Consider the following 26750-nt stretch of genomic DNA (forward strand, 5'->3'; position numbering starts at 1 on the left):
TCGCTGGTGAACAGATTGAACCATAAAATCTCTAACATCTTCCCCGATTTCATACACTCCCTCCCATGCTTAATGTACTCAGTTTTAGAAAAGGGACAAGAAACATACGCAACTCGAGTTAATAAATGTTTTTAACATAAAAACATGAAACTTTTTTTTTTAACATTTTTAAACCCACAGTTACTTAGAAAACACACACACACACACACACACACACACACACACACCTTTAAAATTTCAGCTTAAAATTTCAGCTTAGCTAAGCATGCTTAAAATCTTTCTAATTAGTCGGCAACTAAAAATAAACTATGTTCATAAAATTGTTAAATTAATTTTAATATTGGCTGCCCCATGGTTACCTGTGTAGAATCCTTTGCTTTACCTCCATTCTTAGGAGTTTTGGAACTGGAGGCAGTCTTCTTGGTCTTATCCTAAAGCAAAGAAAAAGTTGTGAGGCTACTGGATTACAGTCCACTCAACAATTAAATACTGGCTGTAATGAAATGAACCCAGCCTACACTTTCTAGTAGTTTGTAGATCACCAGTAACAGTGGATGCTATTGTCATGATTTTCGTAAGCAACAGTACCCAGAAGTACTTAAAAGTTAAAAGTGCTTAAGAGTTAAAAGGATAAAAGAATGCAATTGATTTCACACAAACCTTACTGTCACCAAAACAGAACTTGTTATCAAAAAGACAAAAAATAACAAGTGCTGGAAAATATGCGAGAAATCCTAGTCCATTGTTGGTGAGAATGTATACTTCTACAACTATTATGGTTTACAATAGCCAACACGTAGAAAGAAATTAAATATCCTTGGATGAATAAATGGATAAAGTAAATGTAGTACTATTCAGCCTTATAAGGAGATATTGCCACATGCCACAAGAGAGGTATATTTTAAGGATGTCATGCTAAATGAAATAGGCTAGACACAGAAAAACACTACATGATCTTTGTCCTATACACAGAGACCAAGAATAAAAAAAAACAACATTATTATGGACAGAATAGGGGAGATTGGGGGAGGAAAGGTATATCAATGGATACAATAGCCAATAAGTGGATGAACAAGTTTAAAGATCTATTGTATATTATGAAGATTCAAGTTAGTGAAATTATATTGTACTAGGAACTTTTGTTAAGTACTGTACGTATCCTCCAAAGCTTTGCATTATGAACTTTATACACAAAAAAATTTTTTTAATTGTATTTTATTTTATTTGAGAACATACTGTACAGAGGGGCTACAATTACATGGGCAGGATAATGCATACATTTCTTACCAAGCATTGCAGCCTCCTCCTTTGTTTACCCTTCACTTCCCTTCCCCGCTTCCCCCCTCCCCCCACTATACACAAAAATTTTGAAAATCAACTTTAAAAAATAAGTTCAGAGAGCAGGAATGGGTCACATGGGAAAATAAAGTCCATTAGCTAAAGGTCTTAATTAGCTATACATACAGGAATCAGTAGTAGGAGGCTGAAGTGGTCTAGAAGAAGTTCAGTCCACATCATCTAATATGGGCAACTCAATAACTGGGGCTATGCTTAACAGCTGACACAGTAGCAAAGTAGATCTGCCAATTCATTCTTCTGGTTGCATATTTCCTTCTATTTGCTTTATGAGAGGGCATGGCTTGTAGGTAAAATACCCCACACTTGTTGAATTATGTATCATTGATTCTTTCTGAATCACATGTTTTGAGCACCTTCTAAGATTCAAGTGTTTGTTTTGGCTAACACAAAGTCAAGACCCGTGTGTAGCACAGATTGATGCTCATAACACACCTAACAGACAGGTAAGCTGAATGCAGAGAAAGCCTGGGGAAGAGGCCAGGTGGCGAAAGGTAAAAGAATTGATGGTTAGGCTGAGCCCTGCTGGAAAGGAGTAACCAGCTAGACGAGAGGAAAATAGAAGGAAACTCCAGATAGTGACAGAAAAGGTCTAGGGAATTAGGGACTCTCTCATTTAAATAAATACAGCATGACAATCAATTAACCATGGCTTTGGAAAATTCAAAGCAATATGGGAAATACTGATAAAGTCATGTTAAACAATGTATTATGGACTAAGTGTAACTTTAGAGAACATACAGAGAAAGAACAAGTTAAGTATGAAAATAATGTTTAGGGAGTCTTAGAATTTTTTCCTTTACTTTTTTTTAGGTTCTCTGTAGCATCATTGATTCTACAGTTTAAAAATTATATATATATACATATATATGTGTATATACAGACACACGCATATACACATTACAAAGAAAAGTCAATGGAGAAGATGTAGTACCTTTGCTGTGTTCTGTGAGGGTTCTGGAGTTGGACAGCTGTCCAGGTCTCCTGAGAGGGCATCAATGGGGTCTTGGTCATCTTCAGGTTTCTGGGATATTAATAGATATAACCCACAGTGAGAAACACAAGGCAAAATACAGTTTGGGGCATTACCTCACATCACTGAAAAGTAAAAGGTATTTATGAGCCAGGAAAATTTGATACTGTATGATTTTCTTCTACTCTTTAACACAAGTTTGCTTACCTAGAAAACAATCCTATCTATCTCATACAGGGTTTTGTGAGGAATAGATAAGAGATACCTAAGAGATAAATAGTACATACAAATTCTTATTGCATATTTTAGAATACAAAAATGCATGAGGCAGGCATTCAACAAATTTTACTTTCTTAAAATGTAAAATAGCTGGGTGCCGGTGGCTCATGCCTGTAATCCTAGCCATTCAAGAGGCTGAGATGTGAGGATAGTGGTTTAAAGCCAGTCTGGGCAGGAAAGTCCATGAGACCCTTATCTCTAATAAACCACTAGAAAACTGGAAGTGGCGCTGTGGCTCAAGCGGTAGAGCACTTGCCTTGAGCTGAAGAGCATAGGGACAGTGCCTAAGCCCAGAGTTCAAGCCCCACGACCAACAAAACAAACAAACAAAAAAACTATAGCTAGAATTAAAAATTAATTGAAACCACAACTATGGTATTATTTACCTTTGATTTCTTTGTAGCTGGGCTGGCTGGTTTGTCCTTAAAAAACACAAGGGAGATTATTTGTTAAATGTAGATCTTCAAAAAGATTTACTTAGGTATAGTCAGTATTTAAAGAATCTATCCTCTAATGATTTAACTTGGAAAAGATGGGGTGGGCATAACTCGTAAACCTGCATCCCAACCGTTTCTCTTAGATTTTCTTCACCCTTTTTCTGTAGCTTTGAGGGAACTAGAAGAGCCTAATCCTGGAAGGGACACATAAACTATTTAGGAACTTGATGCCATCTGGTGTCATAATTATATCATTTTTAAATGGTACAAAAATGACTTGTGTTTACATCTCAAGTCTTATTAAAGCTTACTATACTTTGTTCTGATTTGAAGAGTATTTTCTTTTTTTTTTTTCCTTCTCGAAGAGTATTTTCAAACACAACTGTACATATGACTAACTCGATAGGAATTTCCTCATCTTCAAAGGCATGAACATTAAATAATACATTCCCCCATTGACACAGCATTATCAAAGCAGGGAGGAGTCTCCAGGGATGCAGAATTGCCTTCTCCAGGCAACTTTAGCACAAACAAGGAGAATCGATTCCTTAACAATAGTCTGCCTGCATTGAAGCAGGCAGCTCTATTTCAGGCAGGGGTGTCTTCTCCTCAAAAACAGTACAGGAAAAGGATGTAATTTAGTTTTCCTTGTTTCATCTGATGAGAGGGGAGAGGGAGAAAAACAGACCAGAGGTCCACATAAGAAAAGCTGTATATAGCTATGTTAGAGACAGAAAGCGAGGGACTTCTTGAAAGCAAAGCAGGGCTCATGACTGTGAACACTGTTTTGCCTGTCCTCAAGCACAACAGTGCTGACTGAGATGGTGCAGAAGACAGGAACAGCAAGCAGGTCATGGAGTTGTTTTATTTATGTTAATCTGTCCTACATTCCAATACTGTTCCTCCTCTGTTTTCCTTAATAGAGATTGCTTCCTTAGAAATTCCATTAGAAATTGACCATTTGGGGAGAGGGAGGATGCAATACTGGGGTTTGAACTCAGAATCTTCTGCCCCTTTAGCCACACCTCTGGCTCTTTTTGCTTGTTTATTTTTACATACATATTTTTACATTTCCTTCCCCCAGGGCCAGCTTGGACTGAGAATTCACAGCCTCCCGTGTTGCTAGGACCGCAGGTACATAACAGCACATCTAGTTTACTGATTGAGATGGGATCTTGCTATTTTGTCTGGGCTGGCCTCAAACCATGACCCTCCTCCTAATCTCTGACCCCCAAGTTAGCTGGGATCACAGGCATGAAACCTATAATACCCAACCTGCATTGGTCACTTTTATAGTGCTTTCTTGAAAAAAAATTTAAAAACCTATTTGTACATCTCTTGGAATGACTATTAAAGACCAGAGAGTGAAAGAACATTATTCAACACATTTATACCCTAGGGCTCCCACCTATGAATCTCTAATGAATTGACTTAAATATTAACACACTTCTAATTTTCTTGTTACTTCTGGAGGCTCATTAAAAACACTCAGTTATGACCAATTTTTATGCTATATTAAGAGTACAGCATCTATTCATTTCAAATGAGATTTTTTATAAAGCTTTTGCGAATAAATCAAATTTAGCCATGTGTCCCAGTTTACCTGCCCATCATTGTCCAGGAGATGTCTATAGTCTGGTGGGATAGTGTCATCTCTTTCTCCCAGCTTGTCTCGGTGTTCTGCTTTAGCTTTCTCCTACAAACATTGAACACATATAATGACTATTTGCTTCCTCTTTTATCTAGAAAATGCATTCAGCATTTTCTGAGACAAAACATGGTCTTTCTGTTTTTTTCTTAAGTGACAGAACAACAAAACAGATAACAACAGATGGTGAAAAATGTTAACTCATATGCTTCTGTATGTCAGCTGATATTTATGAATTTTGCTGGTACTGGTATTTTTTGGGGGGCAGGGGTCCGGTTGTGGGGCCTGAACTCTGGGCCTGGGCGCTGTCCCTCAGCTCTTCAGCTCAAGGCTAGCGCTCTACCACTTGAGCTACAGCACCACTTCCAGCTTTTTCTATTTGCTTATGTGGTGCTGAGGAATCGAACCCAGGGCCTCAGGCATGCAAGGCAAGTGCTCTACCACTGAGCCACCTTCCCAGCCCCTGGTACTGGTATTTTAATTTGAACTAAAAATTTAATTATCATTAGAACCCACACTGATGGAAAAAAGGGCAGGGGTATATAAATTTTATTATTTCACTTTTCAAATTAAAAAATAACTTCACTATACACCAAGTTTACAACTTGGACTATTTGTGTGTGTGAGTTTGTGCAGGCACGTGTGCATGCATACATCCAGTCTGGGGCTTGAATTTAGAGCCTGGGCACTGTCCCTGATCTTGTTTACTGAAGGTTATAGTGTAGTGAAGTTTACACTGTACCACTTGACCCACAGTTCCATTTCTGACTTTTTGGTAGTTAAGTGGAGATAAGAGTGTCATGGACTTTGGACTGGGCTGGCTTTGAACAGTGATCCTCAGATCTCAGCCTCTTGAGTAGCTAGGATTACAGGTGTGAGCCACTGGAACTTGGCTCACTTATTCATAATTCTTTTACCTTTACTTTATCTTCCATTGGTTTGTTAGCATCAGGGTCAGGCTTTCTTTGCCCGAGACTGTCAGAAAGTTTATCCAAAGCATCATCAAGTTCTTTGTCTCTCTGCTAAAAAATGTAAAAAAAATTCTGAATTAGTCACTGGTTGATCAAACTATCATAGAAGCTAGCCCAAGAACCCCTACCTTTCAAGAAGTGGACCTGATGTTTAGAAGTAGACCTGTTGTGGAGCAAGAGGTCTGACAGAATCAGAGAACTGAAGTTCTGGGGGGAAAGGAGGTGAGAATAGCAGCTTTGAAGGACTGCTCCATCCCCTACCCTGCTAGTCTCCCTCCAGCAGCTTAAGCAAGTTTTAGTGACAGATCAGGGGGCCATACCCCAGCAAGGGACCTTGAAGTCACCTGATTTGGTATTAATACCCAATTTAACCAATCACATTGTTTCCATCTAGAAATGAAACATGATTCTTTCTAAAAACTGGATATGACTATTTGCTGATGATAAATGGTTTGCATGAAGGACTTTGTAACAGAGGATGGTCTTAGAATGTGCTTTAAGGCCAGATTTTGTATGCTTCATAAAGTAGAGCAGGACCAAGTGCAGGAGGAGGGAGGATGTAGAATCCAATACTGCCATTCCCATTGCTGCCTGGAACACAAAACCCCATGGATGATCTGCTGTCTATCATAAGACTGAGGGCTTCATAGAGGCCGCATTGGGGATAAGAGTCCTCAGAACACACCAGAGAATATCTGAACTGCTAGATATCTCTATCTTTACTTTCAGGAAGTCTTTTTGGAATGCATGTCACCAGGAAAGGTAATTTACATGAATTATGACTGGGTAGTTAAGTCGATAGTATATATTCTTATTTAAATAAAACTTTTTCCCCTAGTTTTCATGACATCCTTAAAGAAAACATTAGTAATAGATTCTCTAATAGGAAAAATGAATGGAGAAAAAGCATTGTATAACTTCCTTGTGATTTGTGATTGGTAATGCTCCCTAGCAGACAGCTTCAGTCAGGTGGGAGCTCTGGTGTGAGAGTGTAGTTAAAGGTTCAAATGCAAACAGCAGCCTGGATTATTACTCTACTGTTCTTTCTGTTGCATGGGGACTTTCATTATTGTGGATGTAAACACACATGCATATGCATGCGCATGTGCGTGCACACACACACACACACACACACACACACACACACATTTTGCTGGTTTTAAGTGCTTCACTAGAGTCTAGTATGACAGTTGCTAATGGTCAAGCTACCTATGACCCGATCTGGGCTTTGTCATCTGTGTCTCTGGATATTTTCATCCTGACCAACCAGGATGAAAATCCATCAGAATCTGAAACCATAGCACTAAGTAAGCTGTTGTGCTACATCAAAAGGGTAAGAGGCAGGGCTGACTTCACTTAATCCACCTCAACTAGCAAATGAGGCTCTGTTGTTAACCAGAGGAGATGGCATCTGGATTGTGGCAGCCCCTTTGTCTTCTAATGTGCTGCAGATAATGTACAGCCTGGCACTGCAGAGGTAATTCATCAAGAAAGTCAAGAAAAGCTTTGGCTCCACAGCTTCATCTCAGAACATGTAAATAATTAAAACAACATTGATGCTGAAGTTTTTGTATTGCTAGCATGAAAATGACAAATTCTTACTGGCACAAACAGGAGGAAAACAATGCCCTTCCATCATATGTATGTGAAAAAAACATTTGGAGAAACTCAACCATTGACAATTCCATAAAATAAATTCGAGGTTAAACAATGTACAGTAAATTATAGTATGTGTCAGGGAAAAATATAGAGGAACAAAATCAATTTGGAGAAACTAAGGAGTTTTTATAATGTAGTAATTAAACATATACCTAATCCACATTACTGCACTTGTAATATTGGTGATAAATGGACAAGCTCCTTGACTATGAGTAAAATATTTTCCCATGTTATTTTGTTTATTTCACAGAGACTTTCTGCCATCTCCTTCATCACCAATATAAGCTCTTCTAAAGCAAAAGGTGCCTGGCCTTCTTAATATTTTTATCTATTCTCGTGTCTCTTTTGTTGTTATTGCTAGAAGAAATATGAATAAGACAAGTTGCTTACCCTGGTGTTTGGGGGCGGAGCTGCAGTTTGGGTGGTAGGAGCTTGGGTTTGGGAAACCACTTCAGACATGACAGCAGAAAGTTTAGCATCGTCCAATTTCTTTTGATTAAAACAATATTTTTCTCATTAGTACGCTGTATGTAAAACTATTCCCACAATGCCATCACTTTACAACTTATGGTTTTATTTCCTTGATTCAAATAAACAAATAGTAAACACGTACTTTGCCCTGCCCATGTCTACATATTATTAAATGTGATTGCTGGGTTTTATTTCATATTTATTATCCTGTTGTTTAGTAGTCCAGTGGCTTATAGTTCTGTGTTTTTTCAATACATTTCTTGTTGCAAATTCAAGGCTTTTCAATAAATTTGTAGTTAATTGCTCAAAATAGGATCTATGTGTGTCTTCTATAGTGTTGGCTGTATTCCTACAAACTGCCCTCTCAGAAATTGCTAAGCTTCACACTGCTGAAATCAGTGGACCAAGTGTATATGTCTTGTTTTGGCTTTGCTTCCCAGAATTACATTGTTATCATGTATATTAAAGGAGGAATTCACTGCTTCACAAAGTTTAATGCTATTTTATACTAGCAATTTTATTTGCACAGTAAGAATATACAGGTGTCTATTAAAATATGCCAGAGACCATCTTCAAATTTCGTGCCTTCACTCACTGAATACTTTATTCTGTTGTCACTGTATTTGATTGTGGTAGCCTGGGTATGTGTACATACGTTTATCTGAATTAGAGAAGGGAAGGGAAACAACACAATGGTGAGACAAAGGACAAAAGGTGAACCAATGCAACAGCAATACTCACAAGACAGCGTGTTGGAAATGAACTTTACAACTTGGTGGGGGGAGTGGAAGGGAGGGAAAGCGGGAGAAAAATGAGGGAGAAGGTAGCAATGTTCGACAAGAAATGTGCTCACTACCTTACGTATGTAACTGTAACCCCTTTGCATATCATCTTGACAATAAAATTAAATGAAAAAGAGCAAAGTTTTCTTTCTATAAATTTCTTGATTCTGGTTTTCATTTTTGTACAAAGTTTGTAGTATTGACAAGTGCATTATCATAGCTTGTTTTGAAAGTTTACATTTCCAATTTGAAATTGGAAAGGGGTACATTGTAAATTCTTTTCCTTGCAAGTTTAAAAGACTATATTGATAGTCACCTGGCTCATCATCATTGCATATTTTTATTTCCGATCATAAAATAGGTGCAGTATAATGTACTAATGTTGCTTAAATGTTGTAGTAGATGGAATGAGGTTTCAGCTGTATTATTTTTCTCAATGTTGTGTAATATATTATTCCAAAAACTTTCTGAAGCAATATTTTTTCCTTCATTTTTTCTAAATATCGACAATCTGTCACTGACATTTATTTCCCACTTTTTCTAGTGAGCTATGTTATCAAGTTTATTTTCTGGATATAGTTCATATTTATTATTATTGTGTACATATCCTAGTATTTCCATAAAATGTTTGAAACACTTTTGTTTTTCATAATGTTATAATGAACACAAATTTATTTATTTTAGAAGGTACCTTATTGCTATTTCAATAAAACCAATAAGCTCATGACATGAAGGAACCATCCTCACTTTTACAGCGTTGACCTTAGATGTAAAGTGGTCTGTTTCTGTGTCTCCATTCTTACTCATTTCTTCTTTTGGAGCTTTCATTTATAAGTCCAAAATTTATTTTAATTTTCATCTGTTGCCAGTAACATATGTAGCAAACAAAATGTCACTGACAAACATACTATCCAGAGTCATATGTACAAATGCATCCAAGTATTACTTTACAGCATTTGTCATTCCCTTTTGGATATACTATTAATCATATCCATTCAACACTGAGTAGAAATGACCATAAAACTCAACTTTTTAGTTTTTGTTTATAAGAGAAATGCTTCTAGGTTGATATCATTTGGCTCTTGAAGTTAAAAACTCTTTAACCTACTAAAGGATTGTCTACATTTTCAAGTTGTTTATTTCACATGAGTGCAGGTAAAATGTCAAATGCATATTTTATAAGGACATAATTGGCTCTATTTTATGTGTTATTATGCTACATTGACAATTTTCTTCTAGCCAATAAATGTTTAATTTATGATTACTCGAAGTAAACTAATGCCATCTTATAGTTTATTGTACTAATTTTTAAAACTAAGTGACTTTTGTTGATATGGCTACATTCCATAAGGTTTTAAAATGAGGACCATAATTACTTATAAAAAAATCTGTGTAGAACATTAGTTTTTTCATGACATAGGTAGGTTGAAATATTACCTTCTCTACTTCTTCCAGTTTCTAAGTAAAGTGTGGGTGACTTTCTGTGATATGTTCTGAGTATTAGAGGCAGCTGAGAGGAAGTTCAAAGGAGGAAATGGGGTATAGCATGGTGTTTCCATCTGGTATGGTGTTCAGTTAGGAGTAAATAGTCACCCCTTCTTAAAAGGATTAATGCTTCAATATGAGCAAACACTTAAGGCAACATGGAGGAATCACTATTTCTTCTTATTCTATTTTCCACCCAGTATATTTCCTAAGCCATGACTGCCAACAATGCATTCAGTGGTTTAGAAACTCAGATTGCCAACATAATTATCATTTATATAAATTTGGAACCCTAAAAGACATATGTTTACATGTAAAAAGCCAGGGGAATTCTCTAGTAGAGGAATCTTTTGGTCATTACACAACATGTACCAAACTTTCTAGCAACAGAATTCTCTTTGAAAAATGATCTGTTCTTCATGGGGTTAAATTTTCTTGGAGAGAAATTTAGAAAATGATTAAGTTATAGAAAAAACAGGTAAAGTGGTCTGGGAAGTAATTCTGGATAAATGAGAATTTAAATCTTCTTTTCATAATACTATTTAATATAGCATGCTTATTGATTCAATTACGGTGTTGGAAACATCCAAAGTTCTGGAATGATATTTCATTTTTATTGGCTATGCTGGAGTTGAGGTCAATTAATATATATATATATATATATAACATATAAAATATACAACATAAACAGAAAACATATATATATACATACATACACATATATGTGTGTGTTTTAGCTCCCAAGTTAGATTCTAAGTTATGAGTTTCCATCTATTTCTGACAAAAGTAAAGCAAGAGTTTCAGACTTACAAGAGAGGAAGCGTCTGGAGAACCATAGAAATCCTCGGACAACGCATTAACAAGGAAGTCATCACTCAGGGCCTGTAAGAAGTGGGCAATGTATCACCAAACACCATGACACGCCACTATTACATGCTTTATTAACTAAAGAGAAAGCTAATCCATCTCAAATTATCCATTAAGGCCAAAGGAAACAGATACAGTTGGTTTGCTTACCAGAAACTGTTTCTTGGGATCTTTAGGCAGGAATGGCTTTCCATCTTTATCCTATTTGGGTGAAAAACATGGCATTGTCATTTCATCCTCAGAGATTATATCAAGCTGTAAATAACTGTCAATTTTTTGAGGAATAGGAGAAAACCAAGAAAATATTTGGGCTCTTTAATAAAAGAAGATCTAAAAAAAACCCTATCTATCCACACACATAAAATAAGCACAATGGTTTGCCCTAATGGGATTTCATTCATTTTTGTGTAAATATCTCACATTAAAATGTGAGATCGTCAGGCACCAATGGTTCATGCCTATAGTTCTAGCTACTTGGGAGGCTGAAATCTGAAGATCAAGGTTCAAAGCCAGGGCAGGCAGGAAAATCCATGAGACTTTTATCTCCAATTAACCACCAGAAAAACTAGAAGTTGTACCCTGGCTCAAAGTGGTAGAGCAATAGCCTTGAGTTTAAAAAGCTCAGGGACAGCATCCGGGCCCTGAGTTCAAGTCCCACTACCAACAAAAAAAATGAGATGCAATGGTTTAGATAGAATATATTCTTTGCTAAAAAATAACGCTAACTTTTAACCCTCTAATCTCCACGGAGTTCACATGCATTGTATGACACTCTCCTCAACTAGGAGAACAAAGTAGCCCCTGGCCTTTCCCTCTTAGGCCTGTTACTCATTCCTTAGCTACAAAGCCAGTAAATACCCACAAGTGATGCATGGGATGCTGGAGGGTTTACCCTCAAGTTGAAATTCATCTATCATCACACCATTCAGTGAAGCTTGAGGTCTTCCCTCAGAGAGCTGACCCTCACTGACCTCCCAACTCCTGGTATGAGCTTAGTGGTGAATAACTACATAGTGTTTAAACAAGAGATCAAGCCATCACCCAGGAATGTCATACAACAAACACCACAGGTAACTAATAGTGTGTGAGGCAACTGCTAAGGAAGAGGAAACTACTGATGAATAAAGGGGTCAGGAAAAGCTAATCTCTGAAATGCTGCTACTAAAAGGAACCAACCTCCTGTTAGGAAGAGAGTTCATTGCGGCCAGCCAGCTTCTAAACAGGGACCGCTGGAAACAGGCATGTGGCCCTGAAGATGCTAAGAATTTGTGAAGCAATATTACCAATAAATCTACATCACAGAAAGGCTGTGATTTTTTAGCTGCATTGTGCAGTGCTGAAAGGAAGCAAAATAAATGTGCTAGGATACCAAGCCTTCAGTCAGGGCTAAGTGAGGAAGTTTCCCACGTAAGAGGACTATGAGTTTGATTTCCTGTGATTGTTAAATGAAAGTTAGATGAATATTCTTTTAAGGAGTGGTCTGTTATGAAGATGGCTGACATTTGTTCACTTGTCCATACCTCTGTCCCTCCGATGGGACTTAAATGTGACTGCGCTTAAAAAAAAATAGGAAATCCATCAGAGTCTTAACTCTCTGCCACTTGTACAACAGTGTTTTCAACACAAAGGAAACGAGTCAACCTTTCACCTTACACAATGGTAAGCCGGCTCTCACTTTTTCAAGAGTTGCTAGGTTTCCTCAAAGGAAACGATTGTTACTCATTTTTGTTTTCCTGTATTTCTGGTATTGTAACAAACTATGTGTTTGAAGGGACAGTATGTGGTAGCCTACCTACTTGATCTCTTCCACTTAAGGAAAGTATGGATAGGCCAACTATTGATAATATTGTAGCTTCTTCTTTTGGGGTTTTAACATTAATATCTGTGATCTATACTTCAATGTTTGAGAGATTACCACGGAATTTATATTCTCCCACATTCAGTACCAAATAAAGGGGAATATATTCTAGTCTGATTACCTTGACCTCTTCTAGCCTATAATCAGGAGGAACTGTTTCTTCTTTTTCACCAAGCTTTTCCCGGTCTTCTTCTTTGGCTTTCTCCTGAATAAAAATCATATCATTTTCATTGTTAGTGCGTCTTTTTCCTATAAAATGGATATTGGAGTGGCTAAGTTGGAGGTAAATTACTTTATCATTACGCTTGAACGCACAGATTGGCCACACACTAAAAGTTTCTCCAGCAACTTTAGCACTGCTTCCAAGTCTAACAGGCTCCGCCACCATGTGAAGGCCTTGACCGTGAGCCTGCTGGGCTGAGAGTCAGGTTGGAAGGAGCAGCAGGCACCTGCCACTTCCTCCCATGTCCTCAGAAATGCAGATAGATAGACAGACAGACAGACAGACAGACAGACAGACAGACAGACAGACAGACAGATAGATGGATGGATGGATGGATGGATGGATGGATGGATGGATGGATGGATGGATGGATGGATGGATGGATGGATGGATGGATGGATAAAGGGGAGATTCATAGAACTAAGGCATGTGTATGCTATCTACCTACCAGATTGTTAAATACACTTTTGGCTTAATTAAACAGGACATTCACAATAACAAAGAGTGCCAGCTGATCATATTCTGTAGACAATATTTAAGTCATTGGCTTCTTGGGGGGGAAGGGGAGGGTCAATGATAGTCATTTTTTAGGGAATACCTGAACTTCCATTCATTACCTTGACTTTATCCACTTCAGGCTTTGCATCTTCTGGATCTGCTTGCCTTTTCCCCAGGCTGCCAGCCAAGGCTTCTACAGCATCATTGGGTGCCATGTCCTCCTACAAGGATATGTAAGTATATGAAGGAAGTGGTTAGTCACTCCTCTGAAGAGGACAGAAACTTACTAATTCAGGTATGCACAGACTCATTTCAGGTCTACACAAGAGGCATACTCTCTTATTAATTATAAATTCTCAATTGAACTAGAATTTATTTAGAAACTCAAGAGGTTAAAAATAACAAGTTTCTTATATAAAACGTTAAAGTGTATAACAGATGTAGCCAGAGTCTGGGTCAGAAAAAAAAGAAGGTAAGGGTCTGGGAAGGTGGCTCAGTGGTAGAGCTCTTGCCTTGCATGCCTGAGGCCCTGGGTTCGATTCCTCAGCACCACATAAGCAAAAAGAAAAAAGCCGGAAGTGGTGCTGTGGCTCAAGTGGTAGAGCACTAGCTTTGAGCTGAAGAGCTGAGGGACAGCACCCAGGCCCAGAGTTCAGGCCCCATGACCGAACCCCCCCACCCCCAAAAGAAAAAAGAGAAGGTAAGCAAAGCTAACATCAGGGAAGCAGACAGGTCTCTGTGGAGATCAATCTATGGGCAGAAATAGAGGAAAGAATTTCAGAGAGCCCAAGGGACAAGTTTCCAGGAGGCAGCCCTGACAGTCGTGGAGGAGAAAGAATTGTCATGTGTTTTTGCTGAGGCTTCTACTGTAGAAGGAATCACAGGTTCAGTTGACTACACCCATGACCAACACTCCTCAGGGCATAACAAGGACCATATACCTGGGGTCCACTTGTTTGAAATGAAATCACCTCCCTCATGATGTTATGAGGTCTGGCTATGCTGATATTTAAAGTGAACTGGTAAATACAGAGAATAAATGATATAAGGGGGAATTTTTTAAATTGGGGCTAAAAGATAGGTCTATCTTTGACTTTTCCAAATTATGAATCATGAGCCACACATTAGTGACTCATAAAAAAACAATGGATCAAGCCCCACGACCGAGGAAAAAAAATAAAATAAAAATAATTTTAAAAAAAACAACGGAATGATTCATGGCCAGAACTGACTTTTTTCTTCTTTCTTTTCTTTCTTTTTTTGGGGGGGGTCCGGCCATGGGGCCTGAACTCTGGGCCTGGGCGCTGTCCCTCAGCTCTTCAGCTCAAGGCTAGCGCTACCACTTGAGCCACAGCGCCACTTCTGGCTTTTTTTTCTTTTTGCTTATGTGGTGCTGAGGAATCAAACCCAGGGCCTGAGGCATGCAAGGCAAGCGTTCTACCACTGAGCCACCTTCCCAGCCTCAGACTTTTTCTTTTAAATAATTAAGATAGAAAATAAAGTGCATTACACATATTAGGAATAAGCATTTATTAAACTGTGTTTTCCACAGGGTTGGCACTGGATTGCAATATCAAGATTGCAATAGCATTGGATTAAACATTCTCATCATGAAAATCTGACCACGAAATTTTCTAACCTCAAATTGATTAAATGAGAACTAAAAAAATGGATTTGTTTTATATATCTTACCTATCATCATTGCAACTTTTTCTTTTTTCTAAACTATGCTACAAAAAGCTAGGATTAATTACTCCCAGAGGGAGAACAAGTTAAAAGTGACTTGCCGCCACCTAGTGGATAGAGATTGAATAGGTTTTTATTCTCCATATCAACAACAAAAATCCTTGATACGTAATTTGTGTGAGGAGTTGGCACTGGTACCCAAATATCATCCAGGAAATCTGCTACTTGATCTGTAGTACCCTGTTCACATTTTACCTCTGTTTTCTCACAGAGTCTTTGGAAACAACTGCTTCCCAAACATGGGGCCTTTGCCAATCTCTTGTTTAAGAAGTGACTGAAAGAATTAAAGACCTCTGAGAAGCAATGCTAAGAACTAAGACATCTTGAACAAGACTACAGACTCCACATTCCATTTATGTGTTGTTTCCTGTTGTCTAATTCAAGACTCAGGTCTCTGAATTTCCTAAGCTTTCTTTTTATGCACACAGACACACATTTCTCTCCCTCCTGCCAGATTCCCTTTACTCACTAATACTCATGCTTTCTTGAGTCCTCCAACCTTTATCACATTCCACTGTTATTCTTTCTGCCTCCAAGGATGTCACAATCCCAGACATGCTAATTTCTTCAGTGACTGTAACCTTGGCAACCATGGCCTGCGTTGGCGAGTAGAGGTCCAAGAAAGGTGGCCAGGGAAAGGGAAAATTAGAATACTTTTTCTGTCCACTAAAAAAAAAAAAAAATCTGGTGCTGAGCTCTACAATCAGGGCAAAGTTGGCAAAGAACCGAGATCACAAAGGCCCTCCCTGGCTCTTACACTTGGTTCAGGAGGCAAGTGATACAAGTTTTGGTCATAAGCCTTCCACCCTGAAATGCTGGCTGTTGTCATTTTTGACTACTGTCATTAGGGTTGCTTCCGTTTCTGGTAACTGAACTCTTCCTAGATTCCCCTCTCCTCTCCTGTTCTTTAACATAATGGTTTGTGGCCTGACATTCAGAGTGAAAATTGTTAAAGAGTACATCATTGCAACTTCAAAAAAAAAAAGTCCTAAACCAGTGGCATGGTACACACCTGTAATTCAGGACGCAAGAAGCTGGTTCAGAATAAGTTTGAAACCATCCTACATAGCGAGACCCTGCTCAACAAAAATCATATCTAAAAGAAATGTAGAGGGACCCCGAATTTAGGATTTGCAGCTGGCACAAAGCATTTTCTTGGCAGGAAGCAGCTCTTCATAACACTCAAGATACCTAAGGTTTTTCTCAACCTCTTCAGAGCCTCCTTTTTGCTAATATCTGACTACAGATGCCAAATTCCAAGTACTTTTCATTGCTGTGGATGTCTGTCTCACTTTGCTGGTTTCCCTGGAAAATGGAGCTGCTATTCCCATTTTTCAAGGTGACTCTGCCTGCTCTCATTAGGAAAGCACCGAACCCACCTTGCTACACGTGTTTTCTACGTGGATAGTTCAAATTGTATACAAAGATTAAGATCTGGCCCATGTCCACAGTAGGCTTTACAGGGAGACCAGAAGCTATTTCCTGTACTTTTGCTACGGCACTGAAAGGTTTGGTGGATTGTTCTAAGTTAACACACAGCGCCTCATTGTCACATTATCACACAATGATAATACACAGCAGAAAGTAATCACCAGAAAAACAAAACAAAACAAAAACACCTCAGAATTTTCTCAAGCTACTGCTCAATGCAATGAGATCACTCACCAAGGATGTGGTCTTGGGTGGTGTTGACTGTATGCTACACATGGAGGTCCGTGACACAGGCTCTGCCACAGGAACTGGGGCAGTGACTTTAGATTTCTGAGAAGAGAAGTAGATGTTAAGAATAATTTTGGAAACACAAAGTTAATAAAGCTGAACCACAACACACCAAACAAAACATTCTGAGATCTAAGCTGTAAGCACGAGTCACTTGAATGCAAAAGGAGTGTTGGATATATACATTCTGGCATGTTAAAAGGCCTTGGCCACCATTATTTTTGACTTAAAGATTGAGTTTCCACATCTGTGAGAGGAGAGCAACAATAATATTACAACTCAAGGGTTGCTAAGAAACTTAAATGAGAGCAAATGTGAAGTGCTCTGGATAGTACCTGGGAATATAGAAAAGTCAACCAACTTGAGAAATCATTATTGTGATTATTTATACTCGCTATGTGATTATAGCTATTTAATAGCATAAAATATATCTACAGCTATTCTATGAAATAATAGTACACAAAATGATGTACTTACATAATTTGAAGAGCACATTACAAATTACCAATAGCGTGTACAAATACAAGGAAGTAATATTGGATGGGGATTCTCATAGTGGTTCCTGGACCACTCAGGTAGCCCCAGCTCCACTGTGAAACTTTTAAAAAATGCAGATTCTTGGGCCTCAACCCCAGTGGAACCCGGTAATCTGTGTTTCACTAAACCTCCCTGGAGATTCTGAGGCATACTAAAGTTTAAGAATTACTGCATTATCACAGGAGTAACATTTCTAATTGTTTTTAATTGAGACATTTCACAGAACCTTTCCTACATGCAAGGTACTCAATGATCACTAATGGGACAGAATCTCTCATCTCAAGGAACATTATACCTATTTCAAACTACATATAATTTTAGAGGCAAAAAGGGACCAATATTGCTTAAAACTTGTTACAAATGTTTTGCCAGAGATATATTAAAAATATAGCTAAGCACCAGTGACTCATACTTGTAATCCTAGCTACTCAGGAGGCTGAGATCTAAGGATCATGGTTCAAAGCCAGCCCAGGTTGGAAAGTCTATGAGACTCTGATCTTCAATTAACCTCCAGAAAACTGGAAGTGGCACTGTGTATTAAAGTGGCAGAGCACTAGCCTTGAGCCAAAAGGCTCAGGGACAGTGCCCAGGCACTGAGTTAAGCCCACAGCCAAAAAAAAAAAAAAGTAAAAGAAATATATGTGTGTGTGTGTGTGTGTGTGTGTGTGTGTGTGTGTGTGTGTGTGTTTGTAAGACAAAATAATGGGCTATATATATGTATATACATATATATACACACACATATATGTATATTTTTATACTATATACTATAGTATATATACTATATATACGTATATATATATATATATATATATATATATATATATATATATATATATATATATATATATACGTATATATAGCCCATTATTCTGTCTTTTTAACATGGAGATTTTGTTTTGCATTTTCCAAGAAGTACTTTCTTTTCCAAAGCTAACCCTGATGTTCTTGCAACTTAAATCCTACAATTATTCCTTCAAGAAACTCTCTTTGCTATATATAGTTACCAGCAGCCTCTTTAAAAAGGGTGGTATGACTAAGAGAAAGAAAAGCAGAAGATAAAAAACACAAGCCTTAAAAGGATGAGTAAGACTTTACATTTTGGGGAAATGATTATTGCAGATAGAAGGGTCTGGATGTGAAAAACCATGGAAATACAGGTGGTTTGCCACTGAGTGAGAGAAAGGACACACTGGTGGGAAAGGAAGCTGGACCTAGAACACTTCAGGAGAGAACTTTTCTTTCCTAGTCAGTGGGAAGCTCCTGGGCTGGAGCAGGGGAATGATATGACTAGCGGCCCTCTGAGAAAGAACAGCTCTGGTGGGCAGGAAGGAGGGTGGCAGGGATTCTACAGAAAGGCCAATGAAATCCTCAGGTGAAAGCTGGTGGCAGATTTAAGCGGTAAGTTACATACACAGGCAAAGAAAAAGAGCATAGTAAAGAGAGTTTCTTGAAGGAATAATCATGGCATTTAAGTTGCAAGAACATCAGGATTAGCTCTGGAAAAGAAAATACATCTAGGGGGCTGGGAAGGTGGCTCAGTGGTAGAGCGCTTGCCTTGCATGCATGAGGCCCTGGGTTCGATTCCCCAGCACCACATCAGCAAAAAGAAAAAAAGCTGGAAGTGGCGCTGTGGCTCAAGTGGTAGAATGCTAGCCTTGAGCTGAAGAGCTGAGGGACAGCGCCCAGGCCCAGAGTTCAGGCCCCACGACCGACAAAAAAAAAAAAAAGAAAAAAAAAAAAAAAGAAAATACATCTAGGAAAATGCAAAACAAAAACCTCCATGTTAAAAAGACAGAATAATGGGCTTTTAAAAATATCAACTCCTTCATGCTAAAATGGTTTTGGTTTCACATACTTTTAAGATTAAAAAAAATATATATATATATATAACTCCCTCAAACATAGAGATTTATATTTTCAGAAACATACTTCTGTTTTTTCAGTTGGCTCAGATTGCTTTTCTTTACTTTTCGACTGGTCAAAATCTTCTGCAAGTTCATCAATGAGTTCTGATTCACTCCGGGGCTGTAACATAAGAAACACCGTATATTATGAAGTGAATTTTTATTGTATAAAAAATATTTTCATAGGGCAATATGCTGTTCTTTCCTGGTTAACACATATTAGAATATATTGGGATCTAAAGCCAAATATCCACAGAGGATCTTTTCCTTTGTCAGTGGAAGATAAAAATGTCAGGCAACAAGTAAAAAATACTAAATATCTCAGTGCTACCAAGTGTTAATGGTTTCTTTATTCAAAAGTCATTCTGATACTTCTATTTTGTTCAAATAAAATTTCCTGTTCTCTGCAGGGAAGCCCTTCCTTTCTGAATAAGTCAGAGAACACACAAATCATGCACTGCCTTCCTTTGCTTGCAACAGAAAAGATTCTGGCAGTGAAATTTCATTTAGGGTATATGGATATTTTGACTTAAAAAATAGCCTTTGACAGACATGTAATGCAACAGCTGGGTTCCAGCAGGGACAGCCTGAGATGTGAGTGGCAGACTTGCTATTTTCTAGCTGTGTGCCTTTGTGCTACTTACATTAATTCTCTGTGCGACTCACTGGAAAATGGGAATCACTGCTGTCCTCATTCAGCGAGGACTCAGACAGCCTGGAAAGTAGTTATGCATGTTGTGCATATAGAAAGTGATTCATTCATGCTGTAATTGGCATTGTGATAGGAAACCAGCATTTCTAGTATGCTGTGAATAGGTCAAATGTTAACATTATCTAATTTAATGGCACTGGTTCCTTATAGTCACTGAAAATTTCTTAGAAACAAAAAATATCACTAAAATATAGGAAAAAGGAGTCAGAGGCATCAGCCAAGTATCCCTTCAGAAGTTCCCTCCTCAATACTAAGTTGGCAAATAAATTTCCATAGTAAACTCTGGCCTGTTAAAATTATTTAAATTTATGCTTTCCACTTCTTCTAAAGTATTAGAAAAATAACTTTCTATTTTCCAACCTTGGATTTTTCTTCAGGCTCTGGCAATAGTGGTTTTCCATCTTCATCCTATAAATGAAATTGGAAATGCACTAAATAGGCAATTTTGCTTTTACATACCATTAAATTTGTTTTGAAGAATTCCAGATGAGTTTTCCCCCCCTTAAGTTTGACTGAATTTATATTTTATATTTACTTTTTATTTAAAGAATCAGAACAAGGAATAGGTCAAGAGATTAAATGTTCCCAAGTATGAAGTTTATTTACTTTTCACTGAAAGTAACTATCTGTTAGGAATAAAATAAGAGGAAAAAAAGTCTTTGGCAATAAAGATACAATTATGTTAATGGAAGGTTCTTTTAAGGTTCAACTCTCCATTATAGAGAGGTGGATACCATTCCTGTAATAAACATTGTTTAGCTTTTGAATATGAGGTTTCACAATTTAGAATGTGTCTAAATTGTTAGCTTTCATATATAAGCTCATGCAAGAATCAAAGCCATTTCCCATCATTTGTATGGATGATTTCCAAAGAGAAACTACAGGATCCATCCCCCTAACAGTGTGATTATCCAGCTAACTAGCTGTACATTTCCCTCTACCTCCTAGAAAATGAACGGGTGCTTTTATCTTCAAATTACTCTATCCTCTTTAAAATTAAATAGATTTTTTAAGCATTGCTAGTTGTTGAAACACTTGAATCAGTAGAGTTTTGTTACCAAAAATTAATTGAACAAATTAATAGATTCATTTTAATCTTTACACATATGCAGATAAGGAACTTTGACCATATTCCACGCCTTCTATCATTCTCCCCTCCCTCTCCCCTTAGTCTGCTTTCCTCTCCTTAAATAGGTAAATCTGTAGGATTTTTTCTCTTTTTTTGTACTGGGGACAGAACTCAGGACTGAGCCACATTCCCAGTCACTTTGGTTTAAATTTGCTTTTCAGAGAGAGTCTCAAGGCAATTTCTCCTAGCATCTTTCTAGGCATGTACTACCTACATCCATAGGTCCTTAATCGATGGGAAAGACAAACCAGCCTTATTAAGACCTTTAACTGCAGAAAGCAGAGGAGAAAAGGTCCTGGCTTTTCAGAGTTAATATCCAAAATGGGACAGGTGTTCTGAGTGTAAAGTGAGGACAAGTGTGCTTGCTATTGTGCAGTGCAGAAGAATGTTTACCGTGACGGGTTTTAGTCTGTACTCAGATGGGACTGTCTCATCATCCTCACCGCACTTTTCTAGTTTTTCTTCTTTAGCTTTTGCCTGGTGGAAAGAGAGGGAGAGAAAAGAGCAGTTGAACAATGCATATTCAAAGAGATGGCGCCACTTCCTTTGCATACTTTACACAAACACCCCAACATGAGAGTCAAATGAGAGTCTGGAAGAGCTCTGCAACCTACAAAACACACGGCCATGGTGAGCAGCTATGAGCAAGACAGCACAGGGTGATCGGAGAACAAAAATGAGTGGCGGGGCATCCTGTTCTGCTTTCAGGCTCTCAGAGCTTGAAATGCCATCTAGCCTTTGTTTTGCTTTCTTGAGCTGTGCAATGTGGCTACTAATATTCTCACTTGGCTCACTGACTGGGGAGGATCACCAAAGAAAAGTAAGTAAAAGACCCCAAGAGGATGTTACTGTTTGGGAGTTAGTTGCAGTTATTTTGATAGGTTCCATCTGAGACAGTTATCTAAGGAGGGGGAATATAACCAGTTTTCTTACCCAGAGAAAGAAGAGAAATAGAGAAGCAACTGATCACTTATGCATGACGTATACATGTATACACCGACTTATACATGAGTAACTGTTTTTTAACATCTTAAAAAGGTTTCCCTGCAATAACACCAGCACATCCCTGAAACATACTGAAACATAAACAAATAAAGTAGTAGTAATAAAAGTGCAGTTTTCGAGTGGACCACTGACTCTCAGAATATAACATTTGTAATTTAATCTACAGGTACATAGCTCACGATTCCACAACATGTAATATTTAAATCTATTCTAGGAGATTCCTTTAGGCAAATTCCAATTCAACTCACTGTTCCTATCTATACATCAGTAGAAGATCATAGTTTCCTACTGGTTAATTCTTTTATTCATTGAAAAATGCATTAAGCAATTTCAATGAACTAGATACTACATTCAGTGTTGAATGATGATTTATTTTCCTATAGACTAATTCTACTAAAGGATGGAAAGGATTATGCATCTTTTAACATTTCTAGTTTCATGTAAAGGCAGACTATGGAGACAGTTCTATTATGAGGGAGCAATACCACCTAATTCAAGTATTTGTGAGGTCTCTGGTCATAAAAGCCTTTGTGAGCATCAAGGGGCAATGTGCATGTTGAAACTGTCCTGTTACATTCTGGCTGCCAACAGTGACAGGTACACACTCTGCTATGCCTTTTCCTTTTTAATCTTTTTTTCCTCTCAGTATTCACTGTGGTTTGTACATAAGACTCAAACAATGGGAAAATGCCTACTTTGAAAACAATCCTGGACAAGGTAAAATGAGAGAGATACAAAATGAAGTGGTCACTATAGTCTAAGTAAAGATTTAATTTATGGTATGATGTATCCTAAGAATACTGAGTTAGGTGGGGGCCTGTTCTCCGGAACATTCCCTGGTTTGCGCGAAGTGTGCTCTAGTGGAGGCATGCTGGCGTGGCAGGAACTCCTGGAGGAGCTCCTCAACCTTACACCAGACTATTTGGGTAGTAAAGAATCACCCTCCGGTGCTATGACTTCAACTCACGGATTTAGAGGTTTAAAAAGATCAACAAAAGTGGGTAAAACAATTATTTTGCTAGAATTGTCATCTACTCCCGCAGTAAGGTTTTCTAGAGAAAATCCATACTTTCCCTGAACTACTTAGCCACACTTTTTCAACTCCACTTAGCTGATTTCAGTCACTCTAAGTTTCTTTTTGTCATAGGATTTATATCCCATTTATAGCTTCCCTCCACACAGTTATTGTTTTACTAATCAGCAAAATGCCTGAGGCAAAAGTGACATTCACCCCTGGCTACCTAGGTCTCAAAAGATAGAATTATAACCTGGTCTTTCCACAGTCCCCAGGCTTCTGCCAAGAAACACCTTCCTCTTGAGGACCTGACTTCTATTCGGCTACTCTTAGTAATCCTTAAATTTTTTAATCCTGACCCACAGTTTAATTATACTAAATTCACCTACTAATTTCTACGGTACACCTCACAGTGTTCTAGTCAAAGCTCCCCTTTCTCCCCAGCACATTACTTGATCCTGGAGGACAGGACGTCCTTCTCCTGCTCCTTTGTGTTCATCATCCAAGAGTTTATCATGCCACACTGTGCCCGGTGAGCCCTCAAAGAAAGTTGAAGATAGAAGTTGGCCCATCTTGGACCAGGGCCAACTCAGACTCTGAGAGGTCCAGGAGGTCAGGGAGATTCCTCCGACCGGAAGTGACATCAGACAGAGGCATTGTGACAGAGACACCTGTCAGCTCCCCTTCCTTAAGGTGCTAGGGTAGGGTGGTTGTCAAGGATCCCGGCTGCATTTACATCTCCCCTTAGGACAATTGTCTCTTTTCTTCTTTTTTTCCCCCCCAGAGAAACACATTGAAAAATTCTACAGGTTTATAACTTAATACAATGATACTCACTATTATGTAAAACCAATAACTAATAAGTAGAAGTAAAGGAAGAAGAATATAGCAATTTCTGTGTTGGCTGATCATCAAACACTTTTGTGATGCTAGATCACTGAGATTCTGCTACACTAAAGAACAAAGTGAGAATGCTACTAAGAGACTATCCCTAGCTATTGATATATCAAAACTTCTCACTGTTTAAATATGAAAACAGCGTGAAAATAGATGTCATTCCTTAATTGGTATATGCTTATAATATAAGGGACTGCACTGTGACATGCCCATACATGTGCCAAGTGCACTTTAAATACATTTATTCACCCTTCCTCCATATTCCCAGCTCATCCACACTAGGTCCGAGCTAACTTTGGCTCAGAAGGCTTGTGAAGTCTTGGTGGGTGATGAGCTATCCCTTCTTTAGCTTCATCTCTAAATGTTCAAGAGATCCAGTTTCTGAATAATTGTGGCTTTTGTTTTGATTTGAAACACATTTTCAACCTCTTTCCCCAAAGTACTTGTAAGAACTATCATCCTCCTATATCACCTTCTACTTCCTCATGGAGACATTCCTAGCACCATTCTGAAAATACAAATTAACAATTTCATGAGAGGAAACGCCACTCTTTCCCTCTGCCTCTTGTTATCTTGTTTAGTCAGGTGCCATATATTCTTTAACAAAGAAGATGAGTGTTCATTTTAGATATTTAAATTGTAGGGTTTTTTTTAAAAACACTCACATATTCCTCTTGGTTGCTAACTATTGATCAATAAATTCTGAAATTAACCAGATTCTGAAAGTAAGGTAGAATGAAAAGTAGCTCATTTCTAATCGCCAACAAAAATTGAAACTATGAAAGAATCCTAAACATATGGCAGACATTCAGCTTTGCAAGCTGCAGATGAATACACTTTGAATATCAACTCCAAGGTCAGTACCTCATCAACTTCCTTAATGGAGCTGAGGTCGATCTCAGGGTCTGATTTCCGGGTACCCAGTGAAGCTGACAGAGCCTCAAGTGCTTGATCACTCATGGCATCCTGTTAAAAAAAAGAATGTGCATGAAAAAAAGCATAACTTAATCATCTGTTCTATTCTTAGTAAAACCCACATTTTAAATACATACGATCAATTGTGAACTGGGGAAGTACTTTAGGGAGGCAATTTTATGTGAAAGCTAAGCAAAAGAGAAAAAGGAAAAAGAACTTACCAAGGAATAAAAATTGGGCTAAGACCCGTTCCCATAGTAACAGTACCCTCTAGGGGTACACTTCACCTCTTGTGCAAGTGAAAAGGATAACTATAATAATAGTATTATTATAAAAGAGTCTTATCAAAATAGCAGCTACAAGTAAGCAAACATTCACTACCTTGTTTTTCTAAAACAGTGTCTCCAAAAATTGCAGGCTGACAGCCTTCTCCTTCAGCAAAACAGCTAAGCTCAGGAAGCAGAGAGACTTGTGGCCTTTCTGCTCACGCTGGAGGCAATGGCTCCTGGTTGTAGGAGTTTTCACTCTCGGGGTGTGGTGTGCACCACTGTTCCCACAGCCAGACTGATAAAAATAAACTACCCATTCCAGCAGGGGAGAGGCAGAAGCAGCTCTGATAGAAACTGTCCTTAGCATTATCTAGACTATTTGCGCATGACACATTGTGCTCTCAGGCTCCCAGGGCTGCAGGATCACTTTTCAGAATTTGTGAGAATTAGGTCATACTTCATTGTGGTTAAGAGAGGTGAACGGAAACAACGATGACCATGACCCCTAAGACACAAACTCCTTTAGGAAATCAAGCTTATGAGTGTGTTCCAAGAATGCAAGTCCTCTCTGTTTTCTGCCCTTCTGTGTGTTGTAATGGTGAAATGGTCTTGGATAACCATCAAGAAGACTATGCTGGAAGCATTCTCAGGGGGTTGTAGAAACGTGAGATTTGCCTGATGATGATCAATATAAGCTCAATAGCTTCACTCTGGCACACAGAGCCAAGCTTTTTACCAGAGGTAATATAATATTCCAATTATCCTGAATATGTAAGAATTGACTCAGAAAAGTATGGACTATCAGATGGATCAGGATTATTTTCAAAGAAATAATTATCAATACCTCTTCCACCCTTCTTTTCTTTTCCTGGGGCGGAGCAGTACTTCTGACTACCCCAGCTGATTGAGCTTTTAAAACCTCTCCTGTGGATTTCTGAAAAAGAAAATACAACATAAAGTATTTACACATAAGGGAGATTTATTCAGCGTAACCCAAATTAAAGGGTTGTGCTTTTCAGGGTCAAGATAGTTTCTAACAAGTTCTCTTCAGCAGTAGTAATATCAATACCTCTGACTCAGTTTTCTTTCCTTCAGTGGTAGGAGAACTACAGGTGAAGTCAGATGACAAGGCGTCTATGGCATCATCCGGCCCCATAGATTTCTAAAGAAATAGGATAACAAAGGTAACACAAGAAAGATGTGTAGTAAAAGAAAGAATTACAAATCCAGCAAATGAAGGCTGTACTTTTGCATTCCCTGGCTACCCAAGTTGATACATGAGTGAAATAAAGGAAGGAATGGGTGGTCTGTAAAAATTATTTTTCTCTTTTCCTCTTTCAAAGGAATTACATATTAGGACGTGCTGGTTCCCTTGTCATTAACATTTATTCT

General features: G+C 38.2%; 1 protein-coding gene and 1 non-coding gene across 10 annotated transcripts in view; one reads left to right on the forward strand and one right to left on the reverse strand.

Moving 5' to 3' along the window:
- Cast (calpastatin) overlaps positions 1-26750 on the reverse strand; it is a 95680-nt gene that overhangs the window by 4023 nt on the left and 64907 nt on the right. For 8 of the 9 annotated variants that reach the window (XM_070031034.1, XM_070031031.1, XM_070031037.1 and 5 more), the window contains 17 exons: positions 26428-26520; positions 26203-26292; positions 25039-25140; positions 21651-21734; positions 20489-20536; positions 19442-19537; positions 16919-17014; positions 13627-13728; positions 12908-12991; positions 11079-11129; positions 10872-10943; positions 7714-7812; positions 5611-5715; positions 4649-4741; positions 2995-3030; positions 2291-2380; positions 360-431 (listed from right to left, as the gene is read on the reverse strand). In XM_070031034.1, coding sequence (XP_069887135.1) covers positions 360-431; positions 2291-2380; positions 2995-3030; positions 4649-4741; positions 5611-5715; positions 7714-7812; positions 10872-10943; positions 11079-11129; positions 12908-12991; positions 13627-13728; positions 16919-17014; positions 19442-19537; positions 20489-20536; positions 21651-21734; positions 25039-25140; positions 26203-26292; positions 26428-26520 — 1413 coding nt within the window. Of the gene's footprint in view, positions 1-359; positions 432-2290; positions 2381-2994; positions 3031-4648; positions 4742-5610; positions 5716-7713; positions 7813-10871; positions 10944-11078; positions 11130-12907; positions 12992-13626; positions 13729-16918; positions 17015-19441; positions 19538-20488; positions 20537-21650; positions 21735-23729; positions 23900-25038; positions 25141-26202; positions 26293-26427; positions 26521-26750 lie in introns of those variants that run through there. The other variant, XM_070031040.1, reaches the window with a different exon arrangement.
- Trnaa-ugc (transfer RNA alanine (anticodon UGC)) lies at positions 19034-19114 on the forward strand. Its single transcript has one exon. It is a non-coding gene; the product is annotated as a tRNA-Ala (tRNA).

The sequence above is a fragment of the Dipodomys merriami genome, unplaced genomic scaffold, assembly GCF_024711535.1.
Source record: "Dipodomys merriami isolate MVZ:Mamm:240054 unplaced genomic scaffold, mDipMer1.0.p SCAF_20, whole genome shotgun sequence".
NCBI classification, from domain to species: Eukaryota; Metazoa; Chordata; class Mammalia; order Rodentia; family Heteromyidae; genus Dipodomys; species Dipodomys merriami.